Source organism: Stigmatopora argus, chromosome 12 (assembly GCF_051989625.1).
Source record: "Stigmatopora argus isolate UIUO_Sarg chromosome 12, RoL_Sarg_1.0, whole genome shotgun sequence".
Lineage (NCBI taxonomy): Eukaryota > Metazoa > Chordata > Actinopteri > Syngnathiformes > Syngnathidae > Stigmatopora > Stigmatopora argus.
The window spans coordinates 9,328,662-9,344,836 of NC_135398.1; the positions used below are offsets into that span (position 1 = coordinate 9,328,662).

Consider the following 16,175-nt stretch of genomic DNA (forward strand, 5'->3'; position numbering starts at 1 on the left):
GCGTGGTGCAATCAAGGTAGGTGAGAGCAGGGGAAAGTGTGATGCAAACGGACAGGAAGGAGTACATGAGCAGTAAAAGAGATAAAGGAATGTGGAAAGAAATAAGGGCATGAACGCATTTTTTCTGCCAGGGTATGAGTTACGGTTACGTTACCTCAAGTCAATTTTGGGCCCAATTGAATGCAACGTGCTGAGAAGAAACACTATTTTTACCCTCTCCACAGAAGGAAAAACGAGGCAGGAGCGCCTTCATAATTTTGCCATCATACAAGAGGAGAAGTGTAAAATACATCATTGTCATCGGCCACGTTGTAGTTATGGTTTCCTTCAAAAGGGCCGTTTTATCTGCCAACACCGACTGTCGTGATGAATCAACTAATTACAACTCGTAATCCATAATCAAATGAATCAACATCTATTTTGTTACTCAATGAATCCCATCTTTTGAGCATCTCAATAGCAAATATTACCTGATATATTTCATCCTTTTTGAATAAAAGGAAAGAAGTAAATACTTTCTTTAATTTCAATCCATACGTATTTGTCTACTCAACATTTGCACATGATTTAAAGACATTTCTTGAAGAACTGCTTTTGACTTTTACTTGAGTCATTACCTAAGATGAAAAGCACCCTAACCTGATTCATTTTGGGGCTACTTTAACCACATCTGGTTCTTGCAGAAACATAACCCCTGGCCATCCTGAGGCATCTTGTTTATCAGGCGGGCTAGCTAAACCACGCACACACTTAATGACTTGGAGATTGTACAAAGAGCTTCTCTTCCATGAAACACGCATGGGAAATAACTAAAGGATGCAGAATGAGTGTACATCATGCTTAAAATTTGGCAACTTGTTTTTTAAGTTCTCACAGCCGAGGTGAAAGATACTCAGAATATATACTCATCTCATCTCATTTTCTGAATCACTTTATCCTCAATAGGGTCGCGGGGAGTGCTGGAGCCTATCTCACCTGACTTCGGGCCAGAGGTGGGGGAGATCCTGAATTGGTGACCAGCCAATCGCAGGGCACAAGGATACGGACAACCATGCACACTCACACCCAAACCTAGGGGCAATTTAGAGTGTCCAATCAGCCTACCTGCATGTTTTTGGAATGTGGGAGGAAACCGGAGTACCTGTAGGAAACCCATGCAGGCCCGGAGAGAACATGCAAACTCCTCACAGATGAATGTGACCTGAATTTGAACTCAGGACCCCAGAGCTGTGAGGCCGACGCACTAACCACTCGCTCCACCGGGCCGCCCAGAATTTATACTCTATTATATTTGCTATGAAATATATAGCACCTCCAATATGTGTGGGTGGATCACATTTGCAAATTTGTTTCACTCCTCCACGCAAGTTCTAAAAGTAAATGCCTCCAATTTCCGACTAAGTCGGGACTCGAACGTCTTGGCATGGCGATGCTGAGCACATCTCAATCTACTTCTCCGGTGCAGATTAGTAATCATCCAGGGTATTCATATTGATGTCCAGGCTCAGCTTGTTTGCATATTTACTGGCCTCAGAGCCCAGTCGCCTGAGGTGAGAAGCAAATTGCATTCCTTCTCACCCCCACGCTGCACACACATCTCACTCGCACACTTTCGATTTCTACCGCCTCTTCCACCTTTTCCCCCCTCTTCTTTACTCCAACCTTGTTTCCCTTTACATGCTGATCAGTCATCTTGCGGCAAGCATCCTGGCCCACCCCAGTTGCATCCGAATTGCGATCTCATTTAGCTAACATCATCACAGAATAATCTGGTTGTAGGGAGCAATCAGTTTACTTTGGAATTAGGCATTCTGTTGGCGGGCCCGTAGAGAGTGAGGGCTCCGAGGGTTTAAAGGATGCAAACGAAAGAGCGCTTTCAGAATACAGTCCTGCGTCTGATTGGGTGATAACAACCCACACGGGCGCCATGTGAGAATAATGAACGGCCAATGGGAGGCCCGAATAATCAGGCAATTGGATTAAAATACAATCACTGTGTGCTTTTTCTTCTGTTGACTTTATTGCCGGGATATGTTCAACAAAGCATGATGATGCACCAGCCATGTCTTTAATATCCTAATATGGAAATCATCACTTTGTTTACTTCACCCCACCTGTACTGGCCATCAGCCTGTCCTGCAGGATTTGGTTGATCTGATTTTGAGTGCATGCATAGCATATAGAATGAGACTGTGTATACGACAACTGAATTATATTATGTTGAGAATGGTAACCCCTCAATAAATTCACATATAACAAGTAAAAGTAATTTCCATGAGTTTATATAAGGATTAGAATAACTTTTGTGTGTGTGTGTCTTGTGTCAAATTGCCTTTGCCTTCACAAGAAGTCAATTTAAAGAGTAAGAAGTTAATGTTTCTCTACTATAGGTCTAAAAGACCCGCGGGGGACAACAACATTTTCCCTTACCAAATGAATTGCTTTCCTATGTTAAATTTAGTCTAATTTAATCTCGAGCCTGAGTTCATGCCAAGGGCAAGCAACGCCTTCATTATCACATTCAATATCCTTTTTTTGTCAATTTTGCCACATTTCAACAGAAAAGGTGATGATTACAACAATGTGCTAGACGGTTACCAGAATGTGATAGACGGTAACCTATAAATGTCTCTTTATTCCTCTCATTTTCCGTACTTGAAAATATCCCAAAAACGGTTGGAGGTGTTTCTCTGAAGAGAGAGACGATAATTAGTCTTGGAGCAACCAATATGTTGATTAGATTATCAAACCCCTTTTTAGAAACACGTTCACCTGTGAATGTTGCATTAATGTCGAGTTTGAGCACAGGACGGGGCACCAAGCTCACTTTGCGCAGCCTCTGACGAGTGGCTGCCACTTTCTCTTCAGACAGGCCCTCAGATCAATCGATCGACTGCTTGGGAACGATCACTCGGCCGGGCAGATTGCAGGTGGAATAGATTAGATGACCTTTACCTTTACAGATGCAGTGCACTGCTCTTAAGACGAATAGGGCAACTCAGTTGCTACCTGGTTGCACAGTTTTAAAATTTCAGTCCCTTCCCACTGCTGAGGCAAAGTCCAGCTGCCGGCCACAGAGACTCTCAACGACACCCATCCTGCACATTAAACTCAATTTATGAACGCCACCTTCCAGTCTGTTCGGGGCGATTAGCACTCAGGAACCAACGCGTTAGCCTCACATGATATTTGAGAACCCCCTGTCCTTGTGGGTGGCTTGGCTCCACATTTGCTGAGGTATAGGAAAGGCTGCTCCTGAGAGCCCTATAGCGGCCCCCACCCAAGAGCTTCGCCATGGCCAACAAAAACATCTACCCAAGGGAGAGGCCGAAGAGAAGGGAAATGTTGAGTAGACGATAGCCCCGAAAAGTTCCCAAAGCACAGTGGTTAGCAGGATGCCGTCACAGCTGGCGTTGCACAGTGCAAAGCCCCTAACCCCACTGGGAGACGTAAACCTGTCTGAATGGTCACTCTTTCCATGGCCTTCCATTTCCTTTTTCCCTCCCATTACTGGCAGCTTTGGCATGTACGCCATTGAGGGAAAAATAACCCTATGGGGATCAATGCACGCTACATTTCCATGAAAAAGCTTATGACCTGTTTGGGAGTTTCACCAAGGTTCAGTTTATGTTTCAAGTTGGTATAGACTCAATCAAAATTCACCAAGAGCACTGGAAGACCTCCACCAAGGTTTGTGGCGTGCCTGGGTAAAGAATAATCAATTGTCATTTAATTATTGTACAAACTTATGTTTGGGATTGGACATTTATCCCCATCAATGGTAGTGAATGAGTTAATCACTATTCAGTGGTTAGATGAAACCAGCTCATGTATTTTGAACATGACTTTTCTAAATATCTTTTCTTAATGCAGGCCAAGCCGAGCAGAGACTGATTTGGCTTCTCCTCCGAGTCTCTGCGCATAACCTGTACAGCATTAATAATTTTGTTAATAGAAATGCGAGCAGAGCGGCTGGCGAGCCTGGAGCGTGTCCTTGTGGAAGATAAGCCCGATGCCAACCTTATCTGGCTCCCGCAGCCCCACCCAGCAGTGTTGTGCACTGGATGAGCTAGCGGTCAACTCATCACCGGCTAATCACCACCTGCCTCCTTGCAAAGCATCCACAAACTCTCACAGCTGAAAACGACTACCTTCACATTTGCCGTCTCCACGCTTCGTGCATGTGCAACAGTTACCAATCGGGAACGAGGGTACCAACGTAAAGGACTAGGTAAATGCAATTACCGTGACAGTTTCTCTGCACGAGACAAACCATTGCCAACCCAGAATTGCCCAAAAGGTGAACTATCACATAAGGCTACTTTACACTGTAGTCCATGAATGGGACTTAAATTTCTTTGTAAAATAAAGCAAAAAAAGGACGTCATGAACGTACAGCGACTTTGTGCACTCCTCTTCTTTTTAGTTTCATTGCTGTGGTGGGCAGCATTTTGGTAGTTTCCCTCCTCCCCAAGAAATTCAATTGTTTTAACGGAATATGCTTCATACGTGTTGTGATGGAAATTGGAATAATACAAATTTATAATTACTAATATTGAATAATAATAATATATTCCCTCAATGTCTAAATATCAATTAATGTGGGGCCTTTAAGTCTCTGAGCTGCAGAGGTCACTTGTATAGACAACGGGAGAGTTGTCTTTTCAGTCAACTGTTTTCCACTTCCGCGAGCAAGTGTCCCTGCCAAGGGAGAAAAAGCAACAGCCGCTTAACCCGCTTGGTAATTCAAACTTGGCCAGGCGCAGTCATATTAAATTTTAATGTAACATTCTTCTGCTCGTGATGTTGAAAATGAAGCGAACAATGAGAAGACTGGGTCAGCATCATGCCGACAAAGTGAGACAACCACATTTTGGGCCAAGACAACCTCAATGAAATACACGCCTGTGCATGCACTACATGGTGGAGAGAACACGTGATGTGTACAAAATGTTTAGCATCATAGTCTAGCATTAGTACTTGTACCTTCTGCAACACTAAGATTCACACAGTTCTGAGATTGAAGATTGAATCCCTGTTGGGTTCGGTCCGGCCTTGATGTGTGAAGTTTTCATGTTGTCCCATACCGGTGTGGGTTTTCTTCAGGTACCCTGGTTTCCTACCACATGCCAAAAATGTGCATGGTGGGATGATAGAACAATCCAAGTTCGGCAGTATGAGTATGAGCACAAATGGTTGTTTGTCTCATTGTACCCTGCGATTGGTTGGCAACCTGCCTTCTGTCCGTTGTTGGATGGGACAGGCTCCAGCACCCCCGGGGCCTTTGTGTTGAAAAGCGGCTTGGATGAATACATTTAAATAATGATGAAATAAAGGTAAAGCCTGGATCGTGAGCTTCGTGAAGGAGGTCAAGTAGAACCCGCGGGGTGCTAAACGACGTGTCACTTAAAAGTGCAAATTGAATGTACGCAGGTGCTGCTTTTATATAGCATGTGCACACGCGTGAGCGAGCCAAGCAGATGACCGATTGGGCGAGCAGATACAAGACCGTGTTGAATAGACGCGGGCGTTGATGATGTTGATGATACAAAGAGTTGCCTTTTGACTGGAGCGTACAAGCGAGAACGAGGCTCTCCGTTCTCATCTTGATTGTTTTTCAGCGGAAATGCAGCCCTCGTCTGACAAAGGCCGATAAATACTTTATACAGTGCATAATGTACGCAGTATGCAGCAGAGAGAATGCGAGAGAGAGAGAGAGAGAGAGGGAAAAAGAAAGAGAGGCATTCTCATGAGGGCATCCGCTTTGAATTCCTAATGACACTCCTGTTAATGTTACTGGCACAGGCACACTAAGAGCCAAAGCTGGCGACTTTAAAGCTCCCCTCGTCTTTCCCTTTCTCCCAACCTTTTCACATGTAACAATCATCGCACACGCCATCACAGTCGAGACAAGAACCCAGCCCGGACGGCATGCCAGAAGTGAGCAATTCCTCCCCTGGCCGACCACCTCTCGTCTCTTCGAATCTTTGTAATCAGCGTGCCATCCTTTGTGGGAAAAGAAAAGAACAACTTGGGCCTTAAACTGCATTAACCGGGTTCTCTTCTGGCCACTCACTCGTCTTGTGCGAGCCATTATGAAGCAAATGTAGTCTTGGCATAGTCTTCTTGGCATTCGTATAGTAGATGTTGGATCAATGCAGAATGTGACACAGTACAACTAAGAGGATCCTGTTGGAAACTGTTGAAAAAAAACACAGCTCGACTGCCAGCGTGCTGCTCATAGTCAGGGGATGTTACTAACTGTTTCCATGCGGCTGACCCAAAGACTTGATGTTAATGCATTCAAACGGGAGGAAAAGACGTATCACAGCTTTCAGGAAGGCTCATCCTGTTCACCGTCAGATCGCATATTAGAAATGTGTCCGCACCATTTCCATCACATTACCTCAGCTTCGTGCATTTTGCCAAGGATGTTATTGTTTGGAGCGTTAGCATAGCGCTCTCTCATAAATCCGAGATGTGCTTTATTGAAGCCGAGTGCGATGTCTACAGGGAAGACGGAAGGAAGGGGAAAAATCTACATAATATAAATCCATACATGGCCCAGTTATCTCTCACTGCTTCTCCGTCGCACCCTTTTCTGATTGATTCCTTTATCTGGGGGAGGCAGAAGACATGCTCTGTTTGCTCGCACAGTGGCTGGCAGGAAAACAGAGAAAGACACTTATTAAAAAGGTCATCTCGCAGAGGGTTAAAATAGCCAGGCGCCAATCTCAAGAGAGAGGGGAGGAAAGGAGGGGCTAAGGACACAAGGAAAGGTGTTGCTCCGGGGAGCCGGAGCCATAATGAAAGAATGGACAAATGTGTGTGTGAGTGTGTGCGCTGCCCTATTCAAATACCTTCAGATGTGTGGTGAAAGGCATCTTTTGAATTAAACTTTGCGGCCAAATATCTTTTTTTCTGTTTACTAGTACACAGTGTGGAGAAACGAGGTTGTACGCCTCTGAAACATTTCATTTCCTCTGTTGAAAAACAGAGCGGCGGCAAAGCTTTCTCTTGGAGAGCCCTGCGAAGAAAAAAAAAAACACCCTCTGGCCTCCTCTCTCTTCCCCAAGGCGGCCGAAAGTCCTGGCGGCAGGATGCCGTTCCCCTCACGGAAACCTGATCTGCAGCCATCCTGGAGCCGCAGGGGCCACCCCTCCTCCCCTCGCTTGGAGCCCCTGATGTTGAAGGGGTGCTCCGGCTGGGGGGGGAAGAAAAGGGGGGACATTCCTCAACTCCTACCCCAGCCGGCCTCAAATCTCTGGAGGAACATTCTTGCAGCCATGCCCATAGCCTTCACTCGGGCTCTCCAGGGGCGCATTCCTGAAGCCCTGCCCCGGCCCAGCAGAGGCTCCCTGGGGATGCATTCCTGCAGCACTCACTCTCCTTCTCCCTTTCTGCCCCTCCTTTTCTCCCTCCCCCTCGCTGCCTTTTGCAACCCTTCGCCTTCCTCTGCAGTCCAGCATTAGCGCGATCGATAGCGCCGATTGCATCTGGGACAAGAGGCGATCCATACCCTTGCGCTCCCTTAGCGCACTGCAGTGGTCATGGCTTAAGTGCATGGAAAGGTGTTATACCTCCACTAGACAGGGCGGGAGTGGGGAGACAATGGCCGTCATTGATCCTGGTGACATGTTACATCTTTTTCTTTCTCTCCGACTATCTTGGGTGTGGTCGACCAAATTTTGACTTCTTTATGAGATTCCTTTCACACTCAAGTATGCTTATGACCTACTGTGTTGTAGCTTTATAAAAGCATGATGAACGTCTTAAGCCCGAGAACCCCAACCATTAAGGTGTCATGGAAATTTACCCAAACTGTATCCTAAAATCGGCCACGTAATAATGTGTCTTTATGGCGCGGCGTACGGGCCAAGTTATCGTAAACAATTGCATTTTTGTCAGACAAATATGTCGTGTTACTAGGTATTCATTACAATAATAAAGTAAAGCCACTTTACTCGATCTAAAGGCTGCCATTGTCACCAGTAGACGCCCAACCATTTTGATTGGGAGGGTTCTCAACTCCCAGTCAAAGTGATCTGGATGACTATGAGTCAATACAGGTTTACTACATGCGAACAGATCATATTTTTGGCTTCAAACATAGTGAAGAAGCATGTGGCGCATTATCCTGGGTTATTTTTGAGCCCCGTAAGTAACTGGTAAATGGAAAAAAGTGGATCTTTTAACAGGTGCTGCTTCTTGATTAGAAAATGTCTCTAATAAAGCATCCATCTGCAAGTGGAGGCTGAATGTGAGGCAGATTAATTGGTCATGGATGTCTACATAATGCCACAAAGGAAATCTCCTCCCATATTTCCCAGTCTATGCAAACACAGACCGAGTAGTACTTAGTATGCCATCTTCAAGTTTCTTTTCTTTCACTGTGTTTGAATACTAATGGAGTGTTTCTGCACATTCACAATGCCCTAATGACAATTACAATCTTTTGTTTGCTTACAACAGAGGCTCTTATCTAAACTCTGTTTTCTTTTTTTTTCTGCGTGGAGCAATTAAGAATGATTTACCCGTAAGATTGGCATTCATAAAATCCATCCTTCGTCAATATGGCTGAGTCAGTCATGACCACAATGTACTAAGAGTACTTCACATGAAGCCTTGGAATCAAATGTCAAACTCTCACAACAATACGGACTATTTCCCGACTATTTCACCACATAATAGTCTAATTACAGCAAAGAGAATTTTAATTCTCACCCCGTTTGCCTCTTAAATAATGCCCTTTGTGTCTTGATGTGCCAAACAGGCAAATCTTGAGTGAGACAGATGAAATTGGATTAGAAGGACAGTCGTGTTAAAGGAGGTTCAACAACTATACGTTCCGCTCAAAGGCCTCGTTTGGCTGACAATGAAAGCGAAGCGTGCTTTGATTTTTCACAGTCACTCGGCATACTTTGCGGCTATTCACACGCGAGGCAAATACACACGTGTGCAGACCGACAATAAGTACAAGTGCGTGCAAATTGAGAAACAAATGCACACGCTTGTATTGTCACTCACACATTTGTGGATTTTAATCTAGGCTCCCGCCTCCGCTTGTCTAGAGGATGTTATTTCCGACTAACGACACTATCAGCAGAATATGGACATGACTTCATAAAAAAGTATGGGGCCACAGTACAGTACTGCCGCTTCAAAACCATTAAAAATAGCACAGACAACAAAAATCATTCATGATTCATTACAAGACTTCTCAACTGGAATGCAATTGGAACAACAGCAAAGTAGCTGGTTTGCTCTAATTTATTAATCCAACATTTTAAATTCTGTCTGAACTAATGGCTAAGGCAAATTTAGTGTATATATATATCCTTTTTTTGTTTTTTTTTCATAATGAAAAAATCTTTTTAGACTCAATTATTCCGGCGTGACACAAATTGCATGTAAATGTGTTATTATTTTACATACTATAATTAACAACAACCTGGACAGGGTGGAAATGACCATTTATGCTTTAACCTGGCACCAAGCATCTTTCCTGACATTGTCTTAGCCAAAGTCTGATTGTGAACGGTCCCTGAAACAAAATGCGTACCTTATTATACTACTCAATTTAGGTAACTTTCCCCAGAGTTGAAATTTAGTCAACCTCTGGCAATGAGTTATCACTATGAGCCCTCAGTTCCAAAATGAATTGTTCTTCTCTTTGGAGCTTCGACTACATTTTAAGCTTTTGATTGTGATAGGAATTGTGCCTGTACAAAGGAGGACAGCTTGTCCGGGGAAGGCAGGCACACATATGGTATACTACACACGTACACACAAAAACCTTCAAATCACATCATTAGTTCTCCCTGCCACCTTGTCAGAGTATTTATAGCACCATTCATCCATCAACAAGTCAATGACACACACTGCCAATGGCACCCTTCTTTTCTGCTTCCACTGGCAGCAAGCTAGCACTGGGACTCCTGCCATTTTCAGCCTTGTTACCACAGGGCAGGGGTCCTCAAACTGGGGGTTAGCTGTACTGTGTTACTTTCTGTGTTGATTAAGTCGTATCATTTTTAAAAATATACGACCAATTACATTAGAGCGGTTTGACCCGAGATGACTGTCTATTGTATGTATAAATGTATGTATATAAAATTGAGCAAAATGGTTAGGTCATAAAAATTCTATTTGGTTACAAAATTAAATTAAACTCTAAATTGGAGGTGCTACTGCACTTATAGTGAGACTTGGTGCATCTCAAATCGGCAGGTGTTCACTGTATTCTCAATTTGTGTTGGGTTTCCAACGCAGACTCAGTGTTATTTACAGTCCAAATTGTGAGTTGACTCAGTGTCTTCCATTCCGTGATGGACATTCAATCCATTTGGATTTAGAGAGCCAACAATACATCATCACATTTCCTTTCATTGACATAGGCATAAGCCTCATCTTTCTGATCAGGGAAGGCTGACAGTGAATGATCACCTCCAGTCCCGGACGTTTAAAATGGAATGGATGTCTATAGCCATCACTGCCTGCGATTCCATTACATTTTTTCGCAAAATAAAGTGATAGTTATAAAATTTGGGAAAAATAGTAGGACTTGGAGTGTCTCCTTTGGGGGGTGTTTTTTTAAGTGTAATAATGCTCCTAAAGTCTATAGGAAAGATATTTAGCCCTACAGAACTGAGAAGTGATCATGTGACTGTTCGAATAAGAGATGCTACGAAAGCAAACTGCATTCTTATTGTGCCCTCATTAGCCTGAAGTCAACTAACATAAGGACGACCTATTTGTACATGACACCTGTAGGTATTGATGTGCAGTAAACATGACTAATGTGCGCCAGGACGAGCCAAAGTGGCAGTCTGGCGCGGCGACGGCGTATTCTCCGGCGAGTGTGTGGAAGTGAGTGGCAGAGTGGCGAGCGGGTGGGCGCGGCGGGCTGAGCGTTGTTTACCTGTCAGCTGGCATTGATTAATCTTGTGTTCGGTGAGATCGCTCAGCGACTCGAACACCTGCCGGCAGCTGTCGCAGCTGTGCAGCGCCGACTCCTCGTCGTCCTCCTCTCCCTCCTCGACCTCCTCAGGAGAGAGCAGCCTCTTCTTCCTCAGACGCCCGCTCTCCGCGTCCTCCGACACCCTCTCGGAAGCGCACTCTGGATCTGGAGATGGTTGGAGAAAAAGCAACACGTAAAGCAGGGTACCTACCAATATCCTCAGGCTGAGATAAACTAGATATCCAATGTGTGAATTTAATAAATAAATCAACAATAATAAAAACTGTAATAAAAATGCGAGTTCAATTTGGACCCTTGTAACGTAACCACTGGTGTCACGGCAAGGTGTTGGAAAAGTGAACGATACACACATGCACACACCTCAGTTATTAGATATGGTTTTACACCGTGTTTGCCCTGCTTCACCCAAGCAAAACTTCAGTATATGAAAGCAGACTGATGGGAATAAGTGTAGTTAATAAATCCTGGACTGCAGCTTTAGCTGGACTGAAAAAAAAAACAGCAGGCAGTAGTGGTGGACTGCATGAGTCAGGAGACAAAACATATTAAGCAGACATTCCAGGCCACAACAGTGCAGCTACACACCAATGAGCCGTCAGTGTTTATGTGCGTGTTCCACTGTCGTCATGACACACTTTCCTAAATTATTCAGCCTGGCTCGCAGGCAGTGGTGGGTCACGCACATCAATATCCTTCAATCCATCTCCACGTTTGTCTCCGGTTGACTTTGTGTATCCGAGTGACCACTGACATTCCACTTTTTAATCACAATTTGGCCATGTGAAAACAACAAGCCCAAAAGCCAAGGCGAATGTGTTTATAAGCTGGCGACGAGCTACGCTTTTCGCCCTTCCCTGCTGTGACCAACACTTCACAATAAGGCTGATTAAAAAGCCACACTTACAATCATCGCTACCCTGGTGCAGGCTCGGTAGGTCAAAAGAGCTGCTGCACTTTACCGGCAGCCATTTTAAACCTTCTTCATTAAGAAGAACGTCTCTTTTAGGATAAAACACTAACAACTGTCTAAAATGTTGACTCCCAAACACGGTGCACTGCAATTTATCCTTTTGAGCTAAAGCAGAACATAGGATATGTGCATGGAAAATTAACATTTTGTAGCGTTCAATGGATCTAAAATGCATCACTTGTTTGCCTGTTCACCTATCAACCCTTGAAAAGGCAAGTGGCTATGTTTTGTAATCATGTAATAATAATTGAACTCGGCGTCTAAATATGCAGATATTACACTTAGACACTAAATATTAAAATATTGTATAAAATGTTTAAAAATATATATAAACAATATTCTCCAAGTCAACAACAGAAGTCAACATTAATAAATTAAGGGCCAAGGATAGAGAAAAATGTGTTGTTAACAAGCCTCCCAAATGTGTACTAATAAAAAAATTATAAAAATAAATGAATCAGGCTGACTATCCACTGACTGTGCTCAAAACACAACCAATTCAAGTACCAAAAGCTTATTAGACAAAGGTTGATACAAAATGGACGATTCACACGTCAACAGAACTCATAAAAAAATGCCAGCAAGGATTTGCAAACGCAAGAAGCTCTCTCTCGTCAGCGGGGCTTTGCGTGAGCGAAAAAAACGGCTTTATTTTTTTTTCTAATTATGATGAATTAAATCCACTAGTTATGGCCCCTACCTACACTCTAAAGTTTATTTTTTTTCTTCAGTTTTACAGTATTTAACTCATCACCTGCCATTGACCATGACTAGTTCATTCAAACTCCAAGGAAGCGCTGTAAATACTCATATTTTAGTGCCATTGATGGCGCCAGACGACCAGTCCATTTGGACTGCCAGCCTCTTCATTGAGTTCCCTTTACTCTATATACAACAAGTAGATCAGTTCTATGATCTGATTGCACAGTGGTACCAACTAGAATTGAAGAAAACTATGGCTTTTAAGGCACCCATTCATTCCTAATACATACAGTGTCACTCCAGACTGATTTAAGGCACCCCTCCCAACTCACAGCAAAGTATTGATGCCACATCATCCCCTCCATTGTCCTTTCCCTCCCGCAGACTGAAAATGCCCTCTAAAAATATCAGCCCGGTGGTCCCCAGTGGGAGCATGCAGAAGAGAGCGGAAGGTGTTTCATGAAAATGAAAATCCCAGCCCAATCCTCGCAGACGCATGCCTCTGTCGCTCTAGGGGCCAAACGCCACACAATATAGACCTCATCTACTGACACAGAAGGAAAATAGGCACTACAAAGTCAACTCTTTTTCAAGCATATGTCTCTAAAATCCGTTTTTATTTTGTTTACCCCAAACTGTGTTCAGAATCCTAAATTCGATCCAATTTCATCTAAAAATCATTGGCTAACCTGGAGCTGGTATTAACTAATGTAACTAAATATGAGAGGTGTCATGACTGCATTCACATATCGAATAATGTCAGTCGAAGTCGTTTCTTTTTAATTTTTAATGTAGCATCTTAAAACTTCAGTTGTGGGGTTGAGGGAATGTATGTAAACGTCACTATCCATTTGTCTATTTCTTGCTCTAGTTATGCTTTAAGGAAGATACATAAAAGAATGAATGGAGATTAATGATGCAACTGCACCCTCAGTGGATGCAACATGTTGGAAATGGTGAGAGAAGATGGAACATATGTGGGGGAGGGCTTTAAGGCGGAGAATGATTGGGGCTGGTGTTGGGAGCACTTGACATGGCAAGGTCACGTCCGACCCTGGGATTAAAGAGCCGCGTCAATACTTGAGGTTCCTGTGCCTGCGGGCTTTATACAGTAATCTATCAGATCAGGACATCTCCTCACAGTCTCTGCTGGACGGACAGCAGATCAATAGTGGCGCATGCACACATTAATGGTCACACTTGCACACTGAGATGCATGGCTAAACGGAGAGCATTTTACTGTATAACTGATGAAATGGTTTAAATTCATTTCCTATCAGTGACTGCCATAGATGATAGATGTGACCATTCACTACTAGCCCCTCCCAGTTCAAATGGATTGGACATCTATCGTTGTCAAGGGCACTGAAACTTGATCATTCACAGTAATATGGACTGGATGTCCATCGCAATCAACGGTACTTAACTCGATATAGCCAAATGTATTATATTTGACACATGAATTTTGAATATTGTAAAAAAAAAATTCTCGAGAAAAAAACAAAACAACGTATCAAATTTATGACAAATTATATTAGAAATGGTTTAGTCTTTTTTTTTCTTAAGGACCATTGAATGTTTAGGCTTTAAGATTAAGTTATTTATTGAAAACTACATAAACTTCTGTAATGTTGCTTTTTTGTGTTGGATTCATTCCCCCTCCTCCTCCCTCTTTTCACCACCTGTCTCAGTGTGGGCAGACCACCATGGGGGAGGGCACAAAAGTACAGTGGGATCCCCTGCTAGGGACCACAGGTCCCTGGTGGAGCTAATGGAGCTCAGAGGAGAATATCAGTTAAAGGCTTATAAATATTTAAGTGCAGAAATATTCAATAGTCTAAAGGGTGGGGGGTCCTGGAGACTCGTTGGGGCACAAGATGAAAGTTGTGCCATGATAAATGTCACCGGAACACTAATAGAGGCTTTGTTATGTACCAAAAGTTCATGATGGATGAACCCAAAATACAACAGTTTATTAGTCCTAATTCAAGCACAGATTAGGCTATATTAACATTGTTTGACTCAACCATTCTTAAGTATACACTTATTAGTTCATCAAATAGCTCAATGTTATGGAACAAACAAACAAACCAACAAAATGTGGTGAAAAACACATCTTTATAGTATTTAACACACAGGACACGACATGTCTTGGCTGGTCCACCAATAATTTAGAACCCAGAAGTAAAAGACCCCGGGTTGCCATAGCAATGATGGAAGACTTACTTCAAAGCCCATAACAAACAAAAACTGAATTCAGACCATTTACATTTGTGTCAATTCTTGTCCTAGAACACCATAAGCAGTACCATTACTAGGCTCCCAATATAGCCCTCTTGTTGGCTTCTATACATCTCATTCAAAGCCTATTTCTAAAAAATTGTTACACCCCATTTCTACTTAATTTACAGTACTACTTTATCCTATTGAGAACACACTTAGTCCTCAAAAATAAAATAAAAAGAAACTACAGCAGTTTCAAGGCATCTTGCCCTGTGGACAAAGGAGAGCTCCGTCTGGGCTTTCAGGCTTCTTTGTGCACACGTTGGAAACATAATTACCCGCTCAAGCGCCTCTCCTTATTTCCCCATCACTTCCCGGAGATCATGATCCTGTGATGCCCCACCCTTGCTTCCGAATCCCAACCTCCTCCAAAACCACCCCCAAATTCAAATTAAGAATTTATTTTAACCAGCGAGCAGCTTCTCTCGACACATGTCGGCGAGCTTGATCAAAGGTGAGCGTGCGCCTTTATCACAGAGAGGGTGGATATGGGGGAAAAGGGGGGGACATTAAGATTGAATAACCTTCACATGCTTGGCAGCACCTCATTACTTAAATATCTAAAATCTTTGCTTCACCCCCAGACCGTATATACAGTACGTACATCCACATATACTGCAGGTCACGTTCTCTAATGCCATGCATTGTTAACCAACATTAATAATTAAGTAAGAATTGAATGCATCCATCCAGCTCCCAGTGTCTCTAGGTATCATATTTAGGATTGTTTTGACAGATTGTCTGAATTTGCAGTCAAAGAAAATCGAAAAACAAAGCCCTAATTGACCTTTTTAAATACTTGAAATCACCCCCCAAAAATTATTGCTATCATGCACCCTACACATTACTTGACAAATAAAGTAAAGCTTTTTGTCTAGAACAATGATTCCCATTTTTTTTATCATGGCATGTTACTGTGCTGAAAGAGATCATCAGGTGTGCTGCATTAAATTGTCTAATCTCACTTTCTTATATTCATTTTTCTAAAAATAACAACAAAATATGTTCTTACCTAGAGTATGCCAATGACATACATATCTTAACAGCCACATCCATTAAATCAGAGCTATCAAAAAGAGCTGCAGCCGGTGTAGAATGTCATTCCAAACAAACAAAACACAATTTCACCAATCTAGTGTCTTGTTAGTGTAATCTGTTGATGGAAGTCAGGTGTTGCTTGCTTTAGGAGAAACTGTTTGTGCTCTATCAGTTGGAACAAAAACCAGGAGCGCACTAGCC

At 43.0% G+C, this 16,175-nt stretch overlaps 1 protein-coding gene across 5 annotated transcripts in view; it reads right to left on the reverse strand.

Annotated features, from left to right (window-relative positions):
* Positions 1 to 16,175, reverse strand: part of LOC144085297 (zinc finger protein 521-like) — a 106,738-nt gene that overhangs the window by 75,239 nt on the left and 15,324 nt on the right. For 4 of the 5 annotated variants that reach the window (XM_077614408.1, XM_077614407.1, XM_077614406.1 and 1 more), the window contains one exon: positions 10,922 to 11,125. Coding sequence is in view for 2 of the 5 variants with exons in the window: in XM_077614404.1 (XP_077470530.1) it covers positions 10,922 to 11,125 (204 nt within the window). In the remaining 3 variants the exon portion in view is untranslated. Of the gene's footprint in view, positions 1 to 10,921; positions 11,126 to 15,948; positions 16,133 to 16,175 lie in introns of those variants that run through there. The other variant, XM_077614405.1, reaches the window with a different exon arrangement.